This window comes from Marmota flaviventris, chromosome 10, assembly GCF_047511675.1.
Source record: "Marmota flaviventris isolate mMarFla1 chromosome 10, mMarFla1.hap1, whole genome shotgun sequence".
NCBI lineage: Eukaryota > Metazoa > Chordata > Mammalia > Rodentia > Sciuridae > Marmota > Marmota flaviventris.
In genome coordinates, this window is record NC_092507.1 from 43,492,226 (window position 1) to 43,518,849 (window position 26,624).

Genomic DNA, 26,624 nt, shown 5'->3' on the forward strand with positions numbered 1-26,624 from the left:
CATCTTTTATTTTCCCTACCCCAGCAATTCACAAAAGTTCTAATTTCTCATCATCCTTGCCCACATGTATCTTGTACTATTTCTTTTTCTAATAACCATCCTGATGGGTGGGCTCAGCTTTTGATCTGACTTTGAGATGATGAGTAGGAGTTGAGAGGGGAAGGAGGTTGTGTGTGTGTGTTTTTCAGAAGCAGAAAAGGTTTGAAAATGTCAGAGGTTCCTCTTGTGCCAGGTGTGTCCTAGGGACAGAACAGCCCCGATGGCTGTAGCTCATAGAACCTGGGGAAGAGGTGACAGGAAATGAGGACCAAAGACAGCAGCCAAAGCCCACTCAGAACCCTCAGTCCTGCCTGGAAGGCTGGGTTACATCCAATGACAGGACACAGGGCTCCTGGGTCTGGGTGGTTAAGCCTTGCAGCCAGGAAGCTCTCAAATGTCCTAGAGTCCCATGTCCGCTATGTGACCTATATAATTGACCGGATATGACCAGGACAATTTATTCTCTGTTTGAGCTTTAGTTTCCTTTTCTGTACAGTAAGAGTCGGGCGATGTTAGAATAGTGCCTACAGGAGGGAATGAGTTGGTTGTTGGATAGGGAAGTTGCTGTGCTGGGGACGCAGGGGGTTGCCTCTGGCGGGCTGTCTTGCTGAACAGCTGACTCAACCTGCCTGTTCCGGCTTGCCTGGCAGGGGGACTCCCAGCCCAGTGCACCTTGGCTTCCTCTTCTGTCACTACTCCATGAGTCCCTGAACCACAGGGATCAGGCCCAAAGAGAAGCTGCAGAGCCTCTGCGGGCAGGTCTGTGCCTCTGTGAGCACATGTGAACAGACCCTGGCTGGTGGAAGGTCCTCAGTGCACAGGGCTTGACAGTGTACACACCTCCTGGACACCTCAAAACAGCTCCTCCAGGAAGCGCCAGCCCTGTGTCCCTGTCCCAGGTGAGGAAATTGAAGCTTGGTGAGGGTATTTTGCCTAAAGCCACCAGCTAGGAAGCAGTCAGTTGCTGAGGATTTGTGCTTTGGGGAAGTTGGACTATGTTCATTTATCCATTCACTTGTCACTCAACAGATATTTATTGAACATTTACTGTGTGGTGTGAACTGTGCCAGGAGTGGATGAGATAGTCTGTCTGTTAGATGGAGGCTTCTGCAAGACCTCTTTCCAAGAACTGGGAATGACCTTATTGAGCTCCTGCAGTATACTAGGAGTGTTACCTAAATTAGGTCACTTATTTTTCATAGCAGTCTGTAGAGACAGATTTATCAGCTTCATTTTGCAGATAAGAATGCAGAAATACAGAAAAGAAGGTGACTTACCTAAAGTTCCACTGCTGGGGAGGAGCAAAGGCTGAGCCCAGGTGACTCAGTTTTGGGTGTATTCCTGAGGCCTGTTGCCTCTAACTATCAGCCCAGCAGTGCAGTTCTACCAGCTGTGGCCATATGCCCACCAGGCCTGGAGCTCAAATGTCCATCTGTGGGCTGTGCTTGAGGGCCACCTTTATTTAAATACCAGCTTGGGCCTGGAAGGAGACCCACTGTGCCTCTTGTTTATTTTGCCAGGGACTGGATGCAGGACCTGGGGCACATCCTACCTCTCTTGGGCTTTGTTTTTGTCACCATGGAATTGGGGTGTAGATCTCTGCCAAGTCCTTGTCTAAGGCCCTTGGGAGGATCAAAGGTGATTATGGAGAAGATAATTGTCAATCTCTTAGCACAACCACGGACACAGGTGGGAGGTGAGGTAGGAGAAAGGAAGAGAGGGCTAACTTGTGCCTGTTGTGGGTAGACACACCCTCAACTCTTTTTGTGGACTGACAAATCAAACATGCTTCAATATTGTGAAGTTTGGAATTTTATCCAAAACCTTCCCTGACCTGCCAACCCACAGGCTGGGTCTGAGGCCTTCCTCTCTCTTTGGCCTGACCATACTGTGTGGTCGTTGTTTTCCCCACTAGACTCAGGGCAGGGACCACATTTGCGTCCTGGGCACTCTGCACAGTGTCTGCCTAGAGTGGTTGTCAGGGTGTCTGGAGGTACCTTGTCACCCAGCATTCCTGCATCCCTCGCTTGTCAGTCCAGACTTACCCCTGCTCTCCCTGCTCCTCCCTACCTGACTGTCCCCTTTCTCCTCCTTCCCTCTGCCACTTGGGGAAGACGGGGCGGGGTGCACTTTGCCCTAGTCTGCCCTCTGGCGGGATTCAGGGTCCTGTCGGCAGAAGGTCAACTACAGGTGGCACTCTGAACGTTCTCGCCTCTCTTGGAGGAGCCCTGCAGAAATCAGAAACAGTTCCTCAGCGGGTGACTCTAAAGCCCCACCCAGGGGCGGCCACCCTCTTTCAACACCAGCTGGGTCTCCTATATCTGCAGGGGCTTGGGACGGTGCTGTGGCCAGGGGGCGTCAAAAAAATCAAAATGAAACCGCCAGGAGGCGGCACGGGTTCCTCGGCAGGGCGCCACGCGGGCACCGACGCGGCCGGGGCTCCGCGGATCACAAGGCCGGGTTGCCGTGGCAGCGGCGGCGGCCGCCAGCCCGCCCAGCAGGCGCGGGAAGCGCTGCCAGCGGTGGAAGCCAGGCGCCCGCAGGACTCGCGGCCCGGGCCACGCCAGCGCCATGTATGCGGCCAAGTGGTTCCAAGGGGCGCCCTTCGGGGTGCAGAGCCACAGGTGGGGCCCACCCGCATCCTGCGCTGGCACCTATGTCCAAGGCGGCCCGAGGGGCCCGTCGCAGCCACTCTCCCTGGGAGGGAGGGGCAGAGACCCCTGGGTAGGCTAGAGTCCAGGAGAGGCGGGCACTGGGGGGCTGGCCCTCCCCACCCCCCTGCACATCTGCAGCACCTCCTGGCCCAGGCTGTTTCCTTCCTAAGCTTCTTTCAAGCTGTCACCATACCAAGCTTTGTTTCTTTTCCTTTCCTTTCCTTTGTTCTTTCTTTTCCACTTCCTTAGTAAGTTCTTGAAAAACATGGCCACTGCAACTTCTCTGCAAGGTTTAGAAAGGCCACCCAGCCTGACCTATAGTAGGCCCAGCTTTTAAAGTCATGGTTGGGATTTCAGTCCAGATGTCCTATATTTCTTCCTTCCCTCCATCTCTCTCTCTCTCTCTCTCTCTCTCTCTCTCTCTCTCTCTCTCTCTGTATGACCTACTATGTGCCCTGCACAATCCTAGGATCTGTGGCTACAGCAGTGAGCAAAACAGTAAACTGTACACTTAAGGAGTTTGCATTCTTGTGGGAATGTGTGTGTGTGTGTGTGTGTGTGTGTGTGTGTGTGTGTGGTGTGTGGTAGGGGGAGATATGTTGGGGAGTGCTAAGGTCTTTGGAGAAACACCAAGCTGGAAGAAGGAGCAGGAGGGTGGGTGTGGGTGTGGGTGTGGGTGGGATGGTTCGGGTGGAACAGCACCCTGATGGTCAAAGCCACTACAACCCTTCTGTTCTTCATGGACTGGTTCCAAAGTCACCTTCTCTAGGAAGCCAATTCCTCCCATCCTGAGGACCACCCAGGTCAGAGCCAGGTGCCAGGCTTTGGGCTCTTACTGGGCCTCTGTCCCTCCTAGATTTGATGTGTCTGCTGTTTATCCCAACCAGAAGAAATACAGCACCTTCACAGAGACCCCGTACTCCACGCATCATTCTGTGGAAGTGGTGAGTGGGCACTGCCTCCCTGCAGCCTCCCACGTGGTCTGGCCACTGCTCCTCTGAGAGGCCCACCCTGGTGGCAGCTGAGCTGTGTCAGCTGTGTCACATCCCCCAGCACTGAGCCTGCCTCTGAGTCAGGCTTCTGATGTGTTTGATAAATGCAGGACGGTAGGTGAAACAGCATGCTGGGGGCCACAGGTGACCTGGCTTCCTTTCCTAGCTCCTGTTCTGTCCAGCGGCAGGCTCTCAAGGACTCACTGTACCTCCCTCAATGGAAAAAGCCCAGTGACAGAGGAGGTCGTGAGAGCTCCTTGAGGACCAACCTCTGGGTGCCAGGCTTACTGCTGGGGGATAACTTACCTGTGATTGGGCCAGATTGTTACTCTGGCCCAATCACAGGTCAAGGGCAGCTTGGGGAGGATTTGCTCTGGGGTTGGCCTGGGTGGATGTGACTATCCCACTCTGACCACAGTCCCTCTCAGTCCCACATAGGTCCTGGAACCTATAGCTCCAGGGAGACCTGCTTCAGCAAAAAGAAGCTGAAGAAGGAGGTGGACACAGGCTGGGCTCTGGCCCAGCAAGCCATCCGGCTGACCCAGCTGCCCCACTTCCGATACCAGACCGTTGTGAGAGAGAGGAAGTTGCAGGTGAGGGCTTTGCACCATGTCCACTGGGGCATGTCTCCTGATTTATTACGGCTGCTCCAAGCATAGCTCGGGGCAGGGCCAGGCAGAGCTCATTCTTGAGGGAGCAACACCATCCCTTGGGCTCCTTCCTGTGTGGACATTCCCTAGTTTATAGTTTTCCTCCCGTGTTCTTTTGGTGCAGGAGCAAAAGCTGGGACCTGGCTCTTACAACTTCAAAGACTTCTTACAACAGTTGCAGCAGAAGCCAGGCAGCAAGCGGGGGCTGCTTAGCTCTGGGGAGATCCGCTTCCGAGGTCTCATTGGGGTACGTGTTCTGAGCTCCTCTTGGCTGTCTGCAGAGGAATCCTTCCACCCCACCATGCAGTCTGTGGCAGACCATGCAGCCTGGGTGGTTCTGGAAATGCCCTTCCTTGTACCTGTCTCTTCCCCAGACTTGGCCAGACTCTCCCCTGGGTCTCCACGGTCCCTCTGCTTCCCTGGCTTTCACGATTTCAGCAGGGATGGGTCTGGTTCATTTTTAGGTTCCCAGAAAATAACCCAGCATATATTAGGTGCTCAATGAATTCATCCATTTATGTATCCAGTCAGCTAACCAGGAAATCACCAGTAAGTGCCTACTAAGTTCTGTCTTAGGCCTTGGGGATCTGGAAATAACAAAGATAAGGGGCTTAGGTTGTGGCTCAGCGGTAGAGTGCTTACCTAGCATGTGCGAGGCCCTGGGTTCGATCCTCAGCACCACATAAAAATAAATAAAGGCATTGTGTCCAACTACACTAATAATAACAACAACAACAACAACAAAGACAAGGTTCCTGCCCTCATAGAACAGACATCCTAGTGGTAAAAACAATAGATCAAAGAAGGAAATACATATTTAATTGGGGCTAAGAGGACAAATGACACAGGGAAGAGCTAGAGAGTGCCAGCAGGGCAGTTTATAGAACACAGTGAGGAAAGGCCTCTGGGAGGAAGTGCCATTTGAGCATAACTTGCAGGACATGAGCAATAGAGACTTATGATATCTGTGTTTGAACATTCCAGACAGTGGGAACAGCAGAGGCTAAGGACCTGGGTGCCAGCACTCTTGGCAAATTAGACCAGTGGATAGAGAGCAAATGGATGCATCTCCAGGTGCAGAAGCTCCCCCCCCACCCCCTAGGGAGCAGAGTGCCTGGAGGCCTTTGAAAGTGAGTCACTGCCTTCCAATCCAAATAATAATAGCTGATACCCGCCAGCACTTGCCATGTACTAATTAATTTAATCCTCACAACAGCCCTACGAAGGAGGCACCACTATTGTGTTCACAGGTGACAAAACTGGAGTAGAGGGTGTGAGTGGTCAAACCACTCAAAGGTCACAGAGCTACTAGGTGACAGTAGCAGAATTGGAATCCAAGGTGTCCATCATATAAACAAAGCCCAGAGGCTTGGTTCCCTCAGTTCTTGGATTTTGTTCCTTTTCTGTCCAGGAGAGAGTCTCTGTGGGGTTCAACCCAGCTGATAGCAGAGAAGTTGGGGGGACAAGTCTGAGAGTGTCTCCAGCACTAGGGAATCTGTGTTTGCTCCTTCTGCTTGGGGGAACTTCCCACCTTCTCCCATATCTTTCTTTGGGGATCCTTCTCATTCTTCAAGCTCCAGATTTTATTTATATATACATACATACAAACACACACACACACATACACACACATAAATTTTAAAAATTATATGTTATGTAAATACATATATAATGTAAATTACATATATTTATATATATTACATATATTTCTTATTAGTGACCATTCATTCCTCAACTCTCTTCTCCAATTAATCCTGCCTGGGTCCTAAAAGCTCTGACAACATCACATTCTAGTTAAAAATCAGGCTTTCACACCAGCCTAATGTGATATAAAACTTCTAAACTTGAAGATCTTATGGAAGAAATGAGATTATGCTGACAAACCCAACACCGAGCTTAGCTCCATCCATGAACTCCTGGGTCAGGCCCACCCCAGGACTTGTAGTGCACTCTGTCCCCTATCCCAGTGCCAGGCAAACAGTATGGGCTCAGGAAGGACAGGGTCTTAGAGCCGGAGCCCTCATGCCTGTTTCTGGATGTGGGAGGAATCTGGACATGTGGCTTGCCTCTCTGAGATTCAGGGTCCCTTTCTGTTAACTGTGGATGGTGTCGACATGATCTCATCAGGTTGCCACCAGGACCAAGATACTAAGGCTTTCGATACATCTAGCACACAATTTAGGGGCCCAGTTTCCTTCCTACCCTTGGGGATTTTCTCTAGAACACACCAGGGCACCTGAGCTTTGGAGGGAGGCAAGGTATAGTCTCATTCTTCTGGGGACAAACTATCTGATGCTCACAGTGGCTTGAGCTCCCCAAGTCCCTGATATCTCCGCCCAGGGCCAGCTTCCAGGACCCAGAGGTAGACAGGGCTGAACCATCTGTGGAGCAGCAGTGACCCCACGTGGCTAAAAGGTGCAGACCCGCTGAAAAAGTCCTGCCAGGTCTCTGCCTAAGGATGCCCACCCATCCCCTATACTGCAGGTAGATTCTCCCCACAAAGGGCCACCCTTTGACCCTGGCAGTCCAGGCTCCAGATGGTCATTCCAGTCACAGTTCTTAACTCCTCCTGCCCCCCAGGACTGTCAGTCATTCTGCCCGTATGTGTGGATGCTCACTATGTGCCAGGCACCGTTCAGGGGACATTCAGACCTTACTGAACTTGGTAGTTGTTACCCTGGAGGAAGGTATTGCCATCCCCTTGTTATCAATATGCACCATAAAGCTCAGGAAGCCTGAGCTCATTCAGCTAGGAAGCAGCTGTGCCCGGATCTGAACCAGGACTCCAGTTGTTTCTGTTCCCCGGCACTGTTCACCACACAGTGAGAAAGCCATTCACGCAGGTGTGGGTGCCAAGGACGAAACTGCTGAGACCACGAAGCAGGCAACTCCCTGGGGTGACAGGGGAAGGAAGCCTTCATTCTCCGGAGAGATGATGTTCCAGCTGGCTTTGCAGGATTAGTAGAATTTCCCAAGGTGAAGAGAGCAGGACAGGCGTTTGAGGTGGCGTGAGGCACAAGCGAGCCAGGGCAGGGAGGTTTGGCAGAATGTCATGTGCTCAGGCTGCACAAGGAGCGGTGCTTGCTGAAGCATGGCATGTAGAAAGCAAATGGTAAGGCATGCCTTGGACCGGACAGCGGGTCCTCGTGACGAAGACAGACTTAGAGGTGAAGGCGTGAGCTTGGAGGCTCATGGGTGATGTGGTGTGCGTTGGGGGTGGGGACACTCGGGCAGCCTGAAAATCCTGTTCCCCATGTGGGGGTGGAGATCTTATAAGCCTTTTCCTCAGATGCACCAACAATGAGAGCAGGACTGGTGGCCTGTATGTCCCCACTTTGTGTCCCACAGAACTATTATCCAGGCCCCGGGAATTATGGGGAGAAGGGCAACCCATACACGCGGCTGGAGGAGAATGCCTGGAACCGGTCCCATTCCGAGGGCCTCATGTGCAGGATGTCAAACAAGTCACCACCTGAGGCTCCTCAGGTACCCCCAACCTGGCCAGGCTCTTTCACGTGGTTCTAGAGGGGGTTCCTAGGGTTGATGGGGAAACTGAGGGCCTGAGAGGCCTACCCCCATGGCTCCCCACCAGACACTGTCACAATGCCGTGCTCTAGGGGAGTGGTTTAGGACCTGGCACCTACTCCTTCAAAACTGGCATCGAGACCTACCTGGCACGATCTACTGGCACCCGCGGCCCCTATGACATTTTCTCTGGTGACCGAAGCAAGCCCCTGCCTTTTGGACATTACTCTGTGCAGGTGGGTACCTGGGTAGCTCATGGGGTTATTTCCTCAGCAGATAACAGCCCTTACTCGCCTATCCTAGGACCACTGCTTTATGTGCCAAATGCTGCCCAGTGCCCTTCCCACACCCTGCCCCCTTCACCCCCAGAGCCAGGGAGGGACACGTCGGCTCCTGTATTGAATGAGGAGACTGAGGCTGGCCACACAGCAGAGCTGGAATTGGACTCCGGGTAGACTGTCTGATTCTGTGGCCAGTTCTCTTCTCTGCACCAGCAGGTGCTGCACTGGGGCTCAGGTGACCCATGATGTCAGGGTTGTGTGGGTGACTAGCTGTGGGGCCTGCAGGGCTCTTGAAGACACAAATGTGGGTGTCCCACTATTCCAGAAGCATTTCCCAGGCTTCACAGACCCAGCACAGGGGCTGGGCTAGTGTCAGTGCTCTGCTAATGAGGCAGAGAACTGACAAGCGGGAGGGGAAGCTGGGGTAGGATTCCAGCTTGCCACTACCTTTCCTGCCCCCATCACATTCCTGTCACGGGATTCCACAGCTCACTGGGCTCTGTTTTCCTTGTGCTCATAGCAGTTGGGACTGAGTCATTGACCACCTACCTGTTCACACAGCCTCCACTGCGTGTTCACCCTCTGTCTACTATCAGTCTAGGTGCGGGAGGCCAGCCCTGGGGAGTCCATATCTTAATGAAAGAGAAACAATCATCTATGACTAGGAAAGAAATTTTGGAGTGTTAGCAGGTGAAGAGGGTGTCAGAGCTAGAAGAGTGGTGGTTAATGTGTAAATACGTCTGGGCCACTTGGTTAAGAGCCTCTGCCCTGAGACCTGCCTGCTCCCTGGAATCCCTCAGACTTTCACTGACCAGTCATGGAAACCACCATCCTGCCACAGGGGCTGCCGGGACCCTCTGTTGGTGCTGCAGCCAGTCGACTCTGATTGGCAGGTGCCAGGCCACACTGCCTGTGCTTGTTTGTTCTGTCCTCATAGACTTTACTTTATAGAGCAATTTTAGGTTCACAGCAAAATTGAGTGGCAAGTAGAGTTTCTATGGATCTTCTCCCCCTCCCACCCCTGTCAAGATCCTGCGCCAGAGTGGTCCATTTGTTATGATCAGTGGACCTAGAGTGATACACCTTTGTCAACCAAGCCTAAAGTTTGCAAGATGGCTCACTCTTGGTGGTGTTCTTTTTGTGGGTTTTGACACACATGACTGTATCCACTGTTTTCATATTCTACATCATAGTTTTGTGGCCCTAAAAATTCTCTGCTCTCTGCCAGTTACACTGTTTTTTTTTTTTTAAAGAGAGAGTGAGAGTGTGAGAGAGAGAGAAAGAGAGAGAGAGAGAATTTTTAATATTTATTTTTTAGTTTTCAGCAGACACAACATCTTTGTATGTGGTGCTGAGGATCGAACTCGGTCCGCACGCATGCCAGGCGAGCGCGCTACTGCTTGAGCCACATCCCCAGCCCCTTACACTGGTTTTTATATATTCAAAATATGATTCCTGCTTAGACCAGTGCCTGCCTCATTATATGTCCAATAAATCAGGGAAAGAAAGAATGGATAAAGGCATGCTGGGCCTCAGGGTGTAACCCAGAGGTGGAGGGTGCAAAAGACTGACCCCACCCCCAACCTGGGGCCATAGTGGGACTTGGGGCTGGCCTGGCCCTTGCATAGCTTGACCCAGGGATGTCCCAGTGGGGTAGTGAATGACACCTTGGATTACTGGTGAGTGAGGGTCAAGAAGAGGGTGAGCTCTTGACTTTTCTGCAATAACATCTCTCTCTCTCTCTCTCTCTCTCTCTCTCTCTCTCAGAAAAAAAGGTCCAGGGAACTGGTGAATTTCAAGAGCTTCGTGGATGAACTTAACTCACGTCACAATAAGAAGCATGGAGTTTTTTCAGAAATTCCCCGCGACCCGAAAACCCCTCCAGAGAGGATTTACTGGTCCACTCTTAGCCAGTGCCCCCGAAAACTAGTCAGTGTCCAAAGGCAGCTCCCTTATGGGCTGGGGAGGTGGGGTGTGGTGGCTTGTTTGTGGCGGGGAGAAGCTCATTTTTTAAAAAAAATATTTTTATTTTTTTGTAGTGTACACAATAACTTTTTTTAAAAATTATTTTTATGTGGTGCTGAGGATCGAACCCAGGGCCTTGCACATGCAAAGCAAGCGCTCTACCGCTGAGCCATAACCCCAGCCCCGAGAAGCTCATTTTTAGGGACAGACCCACCTGTTTCCAATCCTGGCCTTACACTTTTCTTCTTCTGCCAGCCTCATTATACACCTGCCCTCTGAGGACAGAGAGGCGGCTGTGAGCATTAGATTTTTCTAGAAGCTTAGAGCCTGCCGTGCCTGGTTCCCTGGTCATGCTCAGCCAGTGTTGCTGCCCTCCCCCACTGGCCCTCCAGAGCTGGAGAGAGGGCAAGGGGAGACTGGATCTGGCAGATTGTAAGGGGTCCACCTTCAGAGGTCTGCCCACCTGCTCCATCCAGGGACTAGCAGGCTCAGCCTGGTTCAAGGCAGTGCTCTCTAGGGTGGGGGACTTGAAGGGGACAGTCAGTGCTCTGCATAGGCCCTGGGCTTTCTTCAGGCCCCCCAGGTTGGGTCTGTCTAGAAGGGCATGGACCTGGAGTTGGAATGGGCAGAGGAAAACAAGACACAGGCAGCTTCTGAAGGCCTGCTGGCCATTTTCCACCACACCCCCAGGGGTCAGCATTTGTATTTCACCAAAGGAAACCGAGGCCCAGACCTGGGAAGGGATTTGCTGGAAGGGATTTGCCGGGTTCCCCCAGCAGGGGAGGGAATGAGCTGGGCTGGCACCCCGCTCCAGGGCCTGTGTGCCGTCTCTCCCCAGGCTGCTGTCTGGAGTATCTCTCTGGACCCTGCCCGACCATGAGGTCTCTCAGGAACCTAAGAAGAGATGTCAGGCTGGGGGTGGTTAAAGTGGGATGCATGGGTCATGAGGGCACTACAGGGTCCCCTCGTGTCCCCTGTCCTTGACTCAAGGCCCAGCATTGCTGAGCAGGTAAGACTGCTGCCAGGAACCCCCACCTGCCCTGGCTGGGTACTTCCAGGACCTCTTCAATGCTTGGCCTTCATTTCTTCCCCTAGAACACATCTGGCCCTGGTTCATGGCTTCCTCAAGAGACGGAGATCAAACACGTCAACCGGCCGCCATTCCTCCTGGCCTCTAAGCGTTCAGGTGTAAAGACCAACCAGATAGTTTTGGGAAGCTGGGTGAGTGGGCCTGGGGTGGCGGATATGTGTGACAGGCAGGGAACCCCCCTGCCTCTATAGGCAGCCTTGAACCCTCCTTGCCCCTGAGCACTGATCCTCAAATGGAGCTGGAGGCCATCTTTCCCTCCCTCCCACTGTCTTTCTTCTGCCAAGGCTTTGTCTAACTCCAGGTAGCAGCACCATTGCAGGCTTGTTAGGACAGAGGTGGCTGACACAGCAGGCCTGATAGGGCCCAAGCATTGGCATTTCTAACAAGTTTTCAGATGACGGTGATGAGGTTGTTCCAGGGACCACACTTTGAGAAGCAGCCAGCTAAGCCATCTCAGACCACCCTGGCCCATTCTCTTAGTTTCCCAGGGAAACGATTTTTTCATTTTCTCTTTGTATTTGTCTTGTGACCTCAGGGGCAGCTGCTGGAGCTGGCCCATTTTTCATCCCTGGGTCAGCAAGTCCCCCCATCTTGACCCTGTTCTCTTCCTTGTCCCCAGAGGCAGCCATCCCCATGTGTGTGATGGAACTTATAAGCTTGCAGTGTTCTTGTATAAAAGGCCAGTTCTTGGGCTTTGCACATGCCTCCTTCATGTACACACATGGCCAAAGGCCTGTCCTCATTCTGTTCCTCCCTCCCTCCCTTCAGTTTTTAAGTGCACCTTTTATTGGTGACTAATGATTGCACAGAAAGACACAGGAAATCCTAAGTGAACAACTCCAAAGAATGCCTTTGCCCTGTGATCAGCCTGTGGTTGGCTGGATTCCTGTTCTGTGACCAACCCCCAGAGCATTCAAGAGCACATTCTGTGCACCCCAGGGTCTCCTGTGCATTCTGTCCCCTTCAGGTAGCCCTGTCCTGACTCCAGTAGCTCAGGGGAGTTCTGCCTGACTTTGAACGATTGGGTTTTTTTTTGTTTGTTTGTTTGTTTGTTTGTTTTAATATTTTATTTTTCGGTTATAGCTGGACACAATACCTTTATTTTATTTATTTTTATGTGGTGCTGAGGATCGGACCCAGGGTCTCGCACGTACTAGGCGAGCACTCTACCACTGAGCCACATCCCCAGCCCCTGAGTGACTGTTTTTAAGGTCTGTCCTAGTCTCCCTTGGCACATCTTACTTATAATTTACTTACCTTCTTATGGTTCCACCCCTCCCTATCCTGTACTCCCCAACCTGAGCTTTTGGGTCCCCCCAGTTAAATGTTTAGACTGGAGCCAAATGACCACACTGCCACCTCAAGGTCATCATCTGAAGTAGGAAGGGCTGACATGTGATGGGTTTCAGTGATGGGACAGGACCCCAAGCAGGGAGCCCGTGTTTCTGAGTAGACCTCTCCTGTGGTCCTGTGGGAGGCAGTCCACTGGACACTGGTCTAGATGCTGGGTCGGCATGTCTCCCCTCAGCACTGCTGCCTGTGATTGGCTGGATTCCTGTCCTGCCTTTATTCTGCTTTGCTGTGTCACCCTGGCAAATTTCGTCTCCTGCCTGAACCTCTGTAGGCAGATATCTAGGTGGGATGGTGGATGCGCTTCCTAGGATTGCGGGACAGAGCACTGCAGACATGCTTCACAACCAGAAATGAGCTCTCAGAAAGAGCAGCTGTGGAGGCTAGATGACTGAGATCAAGTGTCAGCAGGAACACGCTCCCTCTGAAACCTGTAGGGGAGGGTCCTTCTTTGCCTCTTTGTAGCTCCTGACAGCGATCCTTGGGATCCTCAGTGTTCCCCACCTTGTGAATGCAACTCTCTAATCTCTGCCTCTGAGGGTGGCCGACACCTTGGATCAGGGTCCCACCCTATGCCAATGATCTTAGCCCATTGTATCTGAAACCACTCTATTCCCATAAAGGTCACATTCCCAGGTACTGGGGTTAGGACTTCAGCATATCTTTTCTGGGGGGCGTGATCCAACTCGTAACAGCTGGGGTAGGCAGGGTCGGAGGGGAGAGGAGGAGGCCTGAGATCACGTGTCTGAGGCAGGTTTGCTAATGTCCTGCCCTCTTCTCCCTGGCACAGAACCCAGTAGGGGTGGGCCGCTACCTCAATACCACGCGATTGGAGAACAAGGATACACGGCAGCGATACCGGTCCCTGTACATGGGTGAACCCAAGCGCTACCTCTCAGATCTGAACCGGGACAGGATCATGCAGTGAGTGCAGCTGGAGCTGCAGGAGAGGGGCAAGGGGGGGAGGGGAGGGGGAGGGTTGACCCTGGGATGGACTGGGGGTTCCCCATGCTTGGTTCCCATGGAACATGACTGCTTCCCTCTAAAGCCAGCCAAACAGCAGAGGCAGTGCAGAGACGGTCACCTTCAGATCGTGACCACCTACGTGCCAACTACTGGCTGTGTGAGTTGGGGCGTGTTGCTTAACTCCTTTGAGCCTAGTTTCCTTCAACTGTCAAATGAGCAGGTGGCTGAGGAGGCTCAAATGAGATGATGATCTAAAATTTTTGGTAAGGAAAAGGTACTTACTCAACACTGAATCCTCTATCCCTGACCCACACAGCCTGGATAACTCCACTGCATGGAGTCTTAATTCCCTGGGGCTCACAAAGGGGTTGTTAACTCATTTCAGGAAGTTGTTGTGAAACTTAAGAAAGAAAAGGTACATAAAATGACGTGGAAAATAGAAAGGAGATTGTAAATATTAAATGTGTTGTGTTGGCCTAAGAGGCCATCTGTTGCAATATAATCTCAATTTCAGAAATGTTCAAATGTGAATAAACATGCACTTTAGAATTCAGTGTTTTGTTTTCTAGAAATTGTGAGGCTCGGGGACCAGATCCTGGGGACCAGATTGCTCAGGGAAAAAAAAAAAAAAACGAACAGCTGTTGAGTGCAATTTCAAAAAATCTTTTATTTTTATCAAAGTAATCCTGTGCCTTCCTCTTTCTTGATTCACTCTCTTATTCCAGAGGGTTCCTGAGAAAGAACTTTGGAAGGTAGGATTTTCTTTTGACAGACTGCATGCCTGAAAGTGTTCTTTATTTTTCCCACTCCCAACAGCTGATCTATAATTTGGATGAAAATAAAATCCTAAACTGGGATTTTGAAGGCTTTGCTCCCTGATTCCTGATTTTCAGCATGGCTGTGGAGAAGGCTGATGCCATTCTGGCTTTCTGTGACTTGCATTTCTCTTCTCTAGAAGTTTCCAGGGCCTTCTCTTGAGTTCTGGAATTCCATGGTGATGTGACTCGGTGTGGTCGGCTTTCACCCACTGTGTTGGGTATTTAGTGGTGTCCTCCATCTGGAAACTCAGCACCTTCCCTTCTGGGGACTTAACCACTGAGCCACATTCCCATCCCTTTTTATTTGGGACTGGGAAAATTGCTGAAGCCGGCTTTGAACTTATGATCCTTCTGCCTCAGCCTCCCGAGCTGCTGAAATTACAGGTGTTTGCCACTGGGCACAGCTTCTCATTTTCCATCTCTGCCTATTCTGTTCTACGTCTTTCTGGTAAAATTTCCGTGTCTTTGTTTTCCAACCCTACTCTTCTTGCCTTTTAAAATTTTGACTCTCATATTTTTTTAATTTCCAGGAGATCTTTTGCTCTTGTGGGTTGCTGCTCTCTCTTTTTTTTCTCTTTCAATAACACTCAGTTCTGTGTCAAGTACACAGTGTGTCCTGCTCCCTGCTTTGGGTCCTGTTCCTCTAAGTTCCTTTTCCTCCATCATCGGTTCAGGTGTCAGAGGACAGCACCATAACAATACCAGGAGCCTGGCTGGGGATCTGGTCATTCACTCTAATGTTTTTAGGGCTTTTCTCTGGATCTATTTGGTTCCACTAGAAAAGACTTCTCCATCCTGGGTTGGGGTAGGTGTGGTTGCTGGTTCTGGGAAGGGTTGGGGGGCCTCCTGCCGTCTGTGCACCTCCCCTCACCCCTCTACTCCTGCTGAGGTGCCCATCTGCCTAGTTCCACTAGGCCACGGGGCACCTCTCCACGCACTAACCCTCCAGTCCCTGAGAGGGGGCAAGGGATTGGTGGGGTCGTGTGTAGCTTGCTCTCTCTCCTATTGATCTGGTACCTGTGTTTTGAGACACTGGTGCCTCCAGTGCCTAGGCTTGCCCTGGGTTTTGTAGCAGGAGTAACAGCTTCTTGTTGTCTTCCCTGCGGCCTTCTCAGGTCTGCTGATCCTTCCCCAAAGCATGTTTATGTCCTTGTCCCCTGATATCTCCTCTCTCTTCCTCTGTCATCTATTTTATTTAAATCCCTTTGTACATCTTTTAGTGGGTTGCAAGAGGGAACAGAGATCAATGCGTACATTCACCTGCCTTGCTTGATGGTAATTCATAAGAAACACTGTTAGTGTGCAAAAGGATCTTTCCCCCTTCCTAGCCGAGGTGGTTAGCCTTATTTTATGGATGTTGAACCAACACCAGAGAAGGGAACAAGGGGAGCAACTTGCCCTGTCACACTTGGCGACAGAGAGAGCAGGGACTAGAATCCAGTCCTTCCGTTTCTGGGCAATGTCTGTTCTTCCTACACACCAGTGCCTGTGTGAAGATTTGGGGGAGCCAGGAAGAGGCCATGCCCAGCTGTCCACAGGCCACCCCTTCCCAGCCACTGTTTCAGCAAAGCTCTAGGTGACACAGCATTTGCTTTGCAAAGGACTCTAAGGAAGGGAAGGATGCTGTGTCCCACTGGGCCCTCTGTCTTCTTCCCCCTTGGGGCTAAAATTCTCCATTACCACTATTCTCACACGCAGGCATCTGAGAGTCTCTCCTTTACAACTTGGCTTAGAATTCCATCTGCCACTTAGCTCTGTGACCTCCCAAACAGACTTTATCTGAAAAAAGATGGTCATAACTACTCTGCAGACTCTGTTATGAGGATTAGATGAGATGATCGTGAGAATGTGCTCCGTCCTGTGGATTCTCTTTGTAGGGATGTTGCAAATGCCAGCTAACTCTCCCCTTAGCAGCTGATGCTCTGGCAGAATTTTGTGTTTTATTTATTTATGTAAGGGGTAAGTTCTTTTTTTAATTTTTTTTTATTTATATGTGACAGCAGAATGTATTATGATTCTTATTACACATATAGAGCACAATTTTTCATATCTCTGGTTGTATACAAAGTATATTCACACCAATTCATGTCTTCATACATGTACTTTGGATAATAATGACCATCACATTCCACCATCATTAATAATCCCATGCCCCCTCCCTTCCCCTCCCTCCCCTTTGCTCTATCTAGAGTTCATCTATTCCTCCCATGCTCCCCCTCTCTACCCCACTATGAACCAGCCTCCTTATATCAGAGAAAACATTCAGCATTTGTTTTTTTGGGATTGGCTAACTTCACTTAGCATTATCTTTTCTAACTCCATCCATTTACCTGCAAATGCCATGATTATATTCTCTTTTATTGCTGAGTAATATTGCATTGTGTATATATATATCACATTTTTTTATCCATTCATCTACTGAGGGGCATCTAGGTTGGTTCCACAGTTTAGCTATTGTGAATTGTGCTGCTATAAACATTGATGTGGCTGTGTCCCTGTAGTATGCTGTTTTTAAGTCCTTTGGGTATAGACCGAGGAGAGGAGAGGGATAGCTGGGTTAAATGGTGGTTCCATTCCCAATTTTCCAAGAAATCTCCATACTGCTTTCCATATTGGCTGCACCAATTTGCAGTCCCACCAGCAGTGTATAAGTGTACCTTTTTCCCCACTGGTAAATTCTTTATAGAGGTTGGAAACACACATTATTCAGGGAAAGAAATTGCAGTGGTTTAACTCTTTTTTTTTTTTTGGTACCAGGTATTGAATTCAGGGGCACTTGACCACTGAGCCACATCCCTAGCCCTATTTTGTATTTTATTTAGAGACAGAGTCTCACTGAGTTGCTAAGCACCTTGCTTTTGCTGAGGCTGGCTTTGAACTTGTAATCCTCCTGCCTCAGCCTCCCTAGTGGCTAGGATTACAGGCGTGTGTCACCGTGCCTGGCAGTTTAACTTATTCTTGTTGTCAAAGACCCAAGGAAAAGTTAGAGATTTTTTAATAGAGGGAGAAATGGAGGGGGGCATTTAAATCCTGAGGGAGGAGGGAGGGCTTTGAAAGAGAAGGAGGAACCCAATGAATTAACTAGACACTTCTTCCTGAAGTCATAAATAAGACACGGATTCTTGTATCATTATTATTCAGCATTGCTTTGGAGGTTCTAGCAAATGCAGTAAGACAAGAAAAATAAATAAGAAATATAAATATTGGGAGGGAAGAGCAAAATCATTGCAGATTTTAATGATATATGTGTTTGCTAAAAAATTCCAAGACAGTTAATTTTAAAGCTGTAAAGCTTAGAAGGCAAGAGCAGTGAAATGTATGAATGAATAGCTCCCTCCTATGCCACAGGCACAGCGAATAGAAAACTGAATTGAGAGAAAAAGAGAGTTCCATTCTCATTAGCAAAACAAATGATAAAATGCATTGGAATAAGCTTAAAAAGGTCCATTTAAGGCACATATGAAGAAAAATATAAATCTTTACTAAAGGATGTTAAAGAAGCCTGGATAACTAAGGAGAATATCATTTTCATGGAAAGAAAGACTTGATATTGGGAAAATATTATTTCCTTTGGTTTACACATTTAATGCCTTTAAAATCAAATCCCAAAGAGCTTGGCAGAGGGGAACTGGATAAATTGATCATGAACATCATCTGAAAGAGTATATAACTATGAGTAGTTAAAAAAATAATGATACTATTTAAAAATTCATCAATGAGCAGAGAAATTATAACATGGAAGATAAACTCCAAACTGTTGACCATGATTACCTCTGGAGGGGAGGGTTACCAGGTTCTTTCACATTCTACCTTGTTTATTTCTGAATTGTTGGATTTTTTTTTCAGAATAAATATTTATTATCTTTAAAATCAAGAAAAAATGCAAACAGAAAGAGGAGGACAAGAGTTCTTGAGATAGACTACACAAATTAAGTGTTGTCATCTCCAGCCAAGAGTCATCCTTTGTTTTTCAGTCCTCAGTTTCCCATCTGTGAAAGGGGAATAAATTGTGCCCTGCAGGGACACAGTAAAGCATAATCGAGGCTTGTGAATGCTCGGAGCAGGAGCCAATCAATAGGTCTGGTGGGTGTCAGATTGTCACGCTGCTGAATGATGCTCCCTGGGGCTCAAGTTCCTCATTTCTACCAACCCCTGACCCCACTTGGGCTCCTGAGTTAGGACTGAGCCAAGAGGCCCAGAAGATGAGTGGTGGCACGGTGTGAAGGAGTCCCTTATACACGGTTTCAAGGACTGATTCATTTGCCAAAGGTGCTCAGTGCTTCATTCTTAGGCACATCTGATCTGGTGATTGTTTTTAGGTGAGTGGAAATATTCTCTTATTCACTCATTGAAATTTTCAATTCTACATTCTTAATCGCTAAGGGTTATTACTTTTCCTGAATATTCCAGTAGACCAAGTGTTCCATCTGGTCACCTCTCTGGACCTTCTGGATCTTCCAGCCAGGTCCTCTTAACACTACTTGCCCACTCTCTGGCCACATGGACAGGAGAGCCCGCTCCAGCCTGACCATGCTCTGCACCACTCCCTGGCTCTTCTAGCTCATTGGGCCATTGGCCACACTCTGATCTGTACTTGAAACAACCTTCCTTTGGTGACTATTTGGAAAACTCTTGTTTATCCACCAGGCCTCTGCTTAAATATGAAGCTTCCCCTGGCTCTTTATTCTAAGCTCACTTTATACATCCTCAGGTTGGAGCACTTTTCCATAATTCTGGAATTATTCTTCACATGCCTTTGGTCCCTACTAAACAAAAAACTTCTCTTTTCTCCAGCTCCAGTGTCTTTCTAGCAGTCATAGAAGGAACTCAATGAATATTTGTTAGATGACGTGTCAGTGCATTCCTTCATGCAGCGGGTTGGGGTCTGGATAACCCTGAAAGGAGCACATAAGAAACTTCCAGTTTGATTTGGCAGAAGGTTGTTTTTCCTTAAAAAAAATCTTTGGTCTGATGTTTTATCATGAAAAATTTCAAACACAAAAGACTTGAAAGGATTATATAGTGTATACCTGCATAACCTTTCTTAGAAAATATTATTAACATTTTTCTTTCTCTCTTTTCTCTCTTTCTCTTTCTTGAACCAGGGATTGAACCCAGGGGCCCTTAACCACTGAGCTACATCTCCAGTCCCCCTTTTTATATTTTATTTAGAGGACAGGGTCCCGCTGAACTGGTTAGGGCCTTGCTATGTTGCTGAGGCTGGCTTTGAACTCATGATTCTCCTGTCTCAGACTCCAGAGCTCCTGGGATTACAGCATGCACCACCACACCCAGTACATTTTACTCTTCCTGCTTTATGACATATCTTTCTATCTGTCCTTCTACCCATCTTTTTGTTTGTTTATTTGTTTGCAGTACTGGTGACTGAACCTGTGGCCTTGCTCCTGCTAGACAGGTACATTCCCAGCACTCTATTCACCAATTAAAGATCTTTTATTTTTGAAAAATTTCAAAACAAATGGAAGACATCAGCACATTTCCTAAATACTTCAGCATGCAGACTGGCTTTTTAGTATTTCGATCTAAAATCCATATTCTTTATCCCAAAGTCTGAAAATGAGATCCATGTTCATTCTCTGTAATAATAATGTATTCTGATATTCTTGGAGTGTATATATAATGATTTTTGAAAAACTTTTATCTATTTACTTTGGCAGAACCTGGGATTGAACCCAGGGCGTCATACATGCTAGGCAAGCATTCAACCACGGAGCCACATCCCCAACATGTAGTGGTTTTGTATGTATGTATTCTATGCAGTAACTTTAAAGGATAGGTATTAATTTCAATGTTTCTTAGTTGGGACAACTGAAGTTTGGAGAGAGAACATCACTACCCAAGTCACTGTCAGTTCATGGCACTGGTGTGCTCATTCCTCAAAATAGAATGAGCCCTTCTTATGTCAGGCACCATGCTGGCTCCTGGGACATTGTAGAGGAGACAGCAGCTCTGCCCCAGAGTGGCTCCCAGCTTCATGGGGAAATACACTCCTCCCCTCCCCTTAGTTACAGGAAACGCACAAGAAGAGGAATGAGGGCAGGTGGGACTCAGAACTTGTCTCCTGGTGGCCACAACACCTACCCCTCTCTTTCCCCTAAGCTTTCTGGAAGATGAGACCAGGGGGGAAGGCTTTTTGAACCCAGGAAGGCTGAGGCAGAGTTGGTCTCCATCCTGACCCATCTTCCTGTCCTCATCCCACCTGCCCTCACCCGGTCACTTTTCTTTGTCCTCCTGGACATTTGTGCATGCTGTTTTGTTGAGAAATTTGGAAGTCTGGGTAGGAAGGGGGACTCTTAGGAAACTCAACCTGCAGAATGCCCCTCCTCCTCCCCTCAACTCCCACTACACAATTACTATGCAGCACAGAAGCCAGGTGGTTGCCATAGAGACAACTAAAAGATAGGGCTTTAGCTTCAAGGGAGGGTGGAGTGCAGAAAAGGCCATATTTCTTCCCTCCCTTCTTTCCTCCCTCCCTCCCTCCAGTTCTCCCTCCTTTCCTTTTCTTCCACCTTCCTTTCTGTATTTCTCGTGAGAGTGGGTGGAGGTGGAGATTTGAGCTGATGGGCAAGGGAGTGGGAGATTGCATCTTGAGGTGGAGGAACACACTCCTTGCATGGGTTGGAGGGGTGGTCTCTCAGCACCAGGAGAAATGGTGGCCTTGGATGGGGGCAGGGGGAGACAGAAAGGTTGATAATTCAGTTAAATTTAGTAAACATTGCTAGGGGCAGGGGTCCTTGTCCTTCGAAGGTCACAGGAAAGTGGGGCAAAGGGAAGTGATTGATTTAGCATCAGGTGCATGATGGGAGTGTGGGGTACAGAGAGAAAAATGCCCAGGTCTGCCTGGAAAGGAGATGTAGAGGTGGAAGATGCTGTAGGCTGCCCTTGTGGGCATGGAGGGGTGAGCAAACTTGGCCTGTTGAGGGATGGCTGAATAGCTGGGGGTGGGCATGGGAAGGGGTGTGGAAGAATGAAGAAAGATGGATTAGTCGGGTGGGATCAGCAGTCTGGATGTAGGAATCTGGACTCTTTGCCGACACACACCTGCAAATCAAACTGCAGTTGACACAGAAAGAGTCTTTGGACAGGGCCACTTGGGATATGCAACATTAGGGTGTGTTAGTCAGTTTCCTGTTACTCTGACAAAAAATACCAGAGAAAATCAACTTGGGCTGGGGATATATCTCAGTTGGTAGAGTGCTTGCCTTGCATGCACAAGGCCCTGGGTTCAATCCCCAGCACCACAAAAATCAAAACAAACAAAAAGCTTTGAGAAAATCAACTTAAAAGGAGGAAAGGTTTATTTTGAGTCATAGTTTCAGTCTACGATCAGTTGGCTCTGTGGCTTTTGGGCCTGTGGTGAGGGGGGTCCATTATGATGGGGAGCATTTGGCAGTGCAGAACTGCTCACCTCATGGTGGCCAGGAAGGAGAGAGAGAGAGAGAGAGAGAGCAAGGGTGAGCAAGCAGTATCTCAATATCCCCTTAAGGGTCCACTCCCGCCATGACCTAAGGTCCTTCCACTAGGCTCCACCTCCTGAAGGTTCCACCCCACCCCTCCCCAATAGCACCACAGACTGGTGATCAAGCATTTAGCACCTGGCCTTTGGGAGACATTTAATATTAAAACCATGACAGAATGTGACTTGCCTTTTGCCTTACTGAGTCTGAATTGCAGGTAGGGAACCCTCAGGGGATTATAAAACATAATGATAGACCCTAAAAAAAGAATTTGGGGAGTTGAATGGGGTTCTGTTGCCTTCAAGCCATGTAACATTGGACAAGTCACCTGACTTCCCAAGGCACACCTGTTTCTCTGTGGAGCTCAGCATTTATACCAGGGACCCAGCAGGCAGCCTGGACTCTGCTCTATCCAGGGACGCCCACTCAGATCAGCCTGTACTTCCTACCCAGGCTGGCCTGTTAGAACTCTGACACATTCACAGGCTTCAGGTTCAAAATGCAGGTTCCAGTCCTGGCTTTGCCATCTCCTGGCTGCATAATAACCCTGGGCTACTAAGTAAGGCTCTCTCTTTTCTTAGCTGTAGAATGGGAATAATGAAGCCTGCTCTCAGGCCACTGTCTGTTAAGAAATAAGACTTGCCACCAGCTTTTTCCCTCTAGCCAGCACCCCTCAGCAAGGGATGGGGAGGCCACTTCTTCCTAGTTAGCCAAACTCTGCTACCCAAGGGCAGGAGGTAGGAGTTCCTGGTGCCTGCATTTTGGTGGCTTCAAGTCTTTGTGAAAGTCCCAAAACTCTTACACATTTTCAATGCTCCCTAAGGAGAGCAAACACCACTCTCTTTAGCTGTTTCAATTTGAGATACATTTGTTGAATGCCAAGGATGTGCAAGGAGGCACTCTGGGTTTGCGCTTGAAAGCAGAGATGTTTGTATTGTAGAAGCAGCCACTGCCCTGGAGACAGGAAAACAGACTTTCTGTCCCACCATTGCATAAATCATTTAATCTTTCTCTGATTGGAGTCTACGTCTGAACCAGACATCTGTGTTTCAGGCCATGACCATGTTTCCAAAGGACTCCGAGTTGAGGATGGAATGTACTGGAGAGGAATGGAGAAAGTACTAGGGGAGTTCAAAGAAGGGATAGACTACGTGCAGTCTGGAGATTCAGGGAGGGTGGCTTAGAAGAAGCAGCATGTGAGCTAGCCCTCAAAAACTGGGTAAGAGCTGGACTTGGAAAACCAGTAATAACCACTGATCAAAGACTGACTATGCGCCAGGCACTGAACTTGTCAATATGTACATCATCTCTTGTGGGCCTCACAAAGCGCCAAGAGGTATGTGTTATTACTTCTATTATGTAGATGAGGAGACTGAGTGACTTTCCCAGAGCTATAGTGAGTTACTAACTGTATCAATGAGCTATTGCTGCATCATAAACCAGCCCAAAACTCAGTGGCTCAGAACAATAGCTATGGACCTGTGAGTCAGTTGGGGGTTGGTTGGTCTGGGATGGTCTTGGATGGAACACCTAGACTTCCATGTGGACTCCCATCCTCCAGAAGGTAGCCAGGCTTGCTCTCATGGAGGAGGCCAGGCTTGGTAGGAAGTATGCAAGGCCTTCTGCAGCCTAGGCTCAGAATGCCACATCATTACTTCTTCCACATTCTGTTGGCCAAAGCAAGTTACAAGGCCAGCCCAGATTCCAGGGAAAGGGAAGTGGACTCTACCTCTCAGTGGCAGCAGCTGCGAAGTCACATTGCCAAGGACACACTGGTGCAAGGAGATGTACAGGCTGCACCATTTTTGATCTCTGTCTAGTACAATAGCAGAATAGGGTTGGTCCCTGGTCTAGTTGACTCCAAGCTTTCTTTCTGAAAGGGTTCACTTCTTCCAGGGAGAAGGAAAACATTTAGAACACAGAGAAGAGCATGAGGAAAGGAAAGGAAGCACAAAGCTCATGATGTGTTGGGACACACTCCCCGGTTCCCTATAAATGCTGTGTGGAAGGTGTGAAGGGCTAGAGTGGAGAGAAAGGCAGGAGAGGTTGGTTAGGTCTGACCCTGAATGTAAGGTAAGCTGCCTGGGCTTCATCCTGCATATTTTGTGGGAAGCCATGGGATTTTTTTAAAAGTCAAATTTATAGTAGTATAACTTACATACAATAAAATTCACCCTTTTAAAGTATACAATTCTATAAATTTTGACAAATGCATAGAGCCATGTCACTACCACATGGAAGAAAGTTCCCTTGTGCTGTCTGTGGTCAACCTACTCCTATCCCAGCCCCTGGCAACTACTAGCATGATTAGTATCCAGAGATTTTTGCCTTTTTCAGGGTGTCATATAAGTGGAATCATTCATACGTAGACATTTGTGTCTTTTCCTTTCATTTTACATGATGCTCTTGAGATTCACCCAGGTTTTATGTGTCAGTAGTTTATATGTTCCATGCTGAGTTGGAGTCCAATGAATGGATATGCCACGGTTTATTAATATGCTCTAAAGTAGAGGGGAATTTGCAGTGTTTCCAGCTTGGGCAATTTTTAATAAAGTTGATACAATAATAAATAGCTATGTACAGGTCCTTATGTAGACATGTTTTTGTTTCTCTTTGGCATATATCTCAGAGTAGGATTTCTAGGTCATTTGGTAAGTGTATGTCTAGCTTTGTGAGAAACTGCCAAACTATTTTGAAATGGCTGTACTGTCTTGTATTTGTACCAGCAATGTCTGAAGGTTCTAATTGCTCTGCCTCTTGTCATCACTTGGTATTGATAGTGGTTTTTTTTCCTAATTTTAACCATTCTAATAATGTGCTTCATTATGGTTTAAATTTGCATTTCTCCAACGACAAGATGTTGAACATCTTTTCATGTACTTCCCCATCTCGTCTTTGTTCAAGTGTTTTAAAATCTTGTGCACATTTTAAAAATTGGGTTGCTTGATTGTATTAAGCTTTGAGAGTTCTTTATAGATTCAGGACACATGTCCTTTCTCAGATATGTGCTTTGCAAATATTTTCTCCCATTCAGAAGGATTTTAATGAGAAGTAATACTGTGCTTTAATAAGTTTACTCTGTGGCATTATTGGGTGGAGAATGGAGTGGGGAGAAATAGAGAGAAGGGGAGATGGGCTAGGCCAGGGGAAGTGGGGATGGCAGGGAGGAGTGAAGAGACAAAGAGATGGAGACCCACTGGATAGCAGGAAAGGCCCCCTTTACCCAGTGAACCCTCCTTCTCTCCTTCTCACTTCCTTCCTTTGGTAAATATTTGTGGAGCACTTACTAAGCATCAGGTGATGATCTAGGCATAGGGGAAATACCAAGGAAGAATCCACGTCCTTCCTTCACAGAGTTTGCCTCTTGATGGGGAAGACAGATAATCAACAGGGACATAGGTGTGTAAGGCTCACTCGGGATGCTCTTTGACACACAGCCAGGGGTTCCTGTGGGAATGCCATCTTCCTATTGGCTCATGGGAAATGGACCAGAGTCCTCAGAGGTTCACTCCCAGGACAGAATCCAAGCAGAAAAAGAAATGTGGGACTGAGGTCAGGAGCCCTGGGCCTGGATTCTGACCTTCCCTCTGATCTGCAGGTGACCTCAGGCAAATTCCCTCTTCTCTCTGGCCCTTGGTCTCCCTCTCAGGGTTGGCCTAGATGTTCTTTCAGGTGCTATGGATTTTTTAATTTGAAGTTTTTTTTTTTTTTTTTGGTTATTTAAATTTGAAGTTCTTACAAACAGACCTCAGTGCTCTGATGAGTCCAATAGGTGCAAAGTGGAGGGACCTCTTGAGGATCAGGTCCTTTCATTGGTAAAGGTCTCAAGGTCATCAATTTTGGCCCCTCATCCAGTGTGGGATCTCGGGGAAGAACAACCGACAGGGACCTATTCATTTCTTGGGGTGCCCCTCTAGGGATGGGGGGCCCACTCCCTTCCAAGGGATTACTGCATTATGACTTTCTCTGTCTTTTTAAAGGGAAAGGATCACACCTTTTACAAAGGGCAGGTGCCCTCCAACTGTGGATTATAATTCAAATCCTACTCCTTAAAGCCACGTGGGAAGAACAGCTATGGTGACTGGAGGGCCCAAAGCCTGAAGACAGATGGTGGGTGGGAGGATGGGAGTGGGATCAGGGGTCTTGGAGAAAGGGTTCACGAGAATGCCTGGGATAAGGGAGAGGTATGGAGGGATCTCCTTCACTGGAGCCATATCCCAATGTCTTTTGGGACAGCAAGGGCCAGTTATCTTTTGTTACAAGAGATCAATTGTCCTGAAAAATGCCAATCAACCAGTAACAGGAATACGGGAACCACACAGCAGAATGACCCCAGGGGTGGGATGTGGGTGAACCCTGAAGCCCCTTTTATTCTAAAGCCAGAGTGCTGGTTCCTGTTCTTTAAAGTCCAAAAGGAGGTGGGAGAGTGTGGCATATATCAATGGCAGACCTGGGCCCCCTCCAGGAGTACCCCATCTCTATCCCTGGATGCTTCTGGAAATTCAGCAGGGCTTCATGCCAGGAGGAGACTGCTGACCTTCAGGCAATGTCCATCCACTGGGGATGACCTGCTCCTCCCCCAGAGGCACCCCTGTGCGCACCCTGGTCTAGCCCAAAGCTGTGTCTGTGGGGGCTGGTGACAACATTCCGAGCTTCTTCCCTCACTGTTTTTTGTCAGTGAGGGTCGGATGGGGTGGGGGAGTAGGTTCCTAGTAGGCTGGAACCCCAGAATGAGCCACAAAACTTATGTAACAATAAAATATATTCCCAATGCTTCCTTCAGAGGGTGTCTTACAGAGAGCAGTTGCTTTCTCAA

The 26,624-nt window shown here is 48.6% G+C and overlaps 1 protein-coding gene across 1 annotated transcript; it reads left to right on the top strand.

Moving 5' to 3' along the window:
* The first annotated feature begins 2,610 nt into the window (after nt 1–2,610).
* Nucleotides 2,611–25,861, top strand: Cimap2 (ciliary microtubule associated protein 2). Its single transcript, XM_027944952.2, has 10 exons — nt 2,611–2,663; nt 3,550–3,637; nt 4,114–4,278; nt 4,460–4,582; nt 7,684–7,821; nt 7,953–8,096; nt 9,909–10,070; nt 11,202–11,327; nt 13,337–13,470; nt 25,789–25,861. Exons 1-10 carry the CDS (start codon nt 2,611–2,613, stop codon nt 25,859–25,861), a joined length of 1,206 nt encoding a protein of 401 aa, XP_027800753.2.
* Nucleotides 25,862–26,624: the final 763 nt, after the last annotated feature.

Excerpts from the sequence above, each read along its gene's own strand:
- Cimap2 (XM_027944952.2), top strand. The coding sequence starts at position 2,611 with ATGTATGCGGCCAAGTGGTTCCAAGGGGCGCCCTTCGGGGTGCAGAGC. Across the intron at positions 3,638-4,113 it reads CGCATCATTCTGTGGAAGTG|TCCCACATAGGTCCTGGAAC; the intron begins GTGAGTGGGCAC and ends AGTCCCTCTCAG. Across the intron at positions 10,071-11,201 it reads GCCAGTGCCCCCGAAAACTA|AACACATCTGGCCCTGGTTC; the intron begins GTCAGTGTCCAA and ends TTCTTCCCCTAG.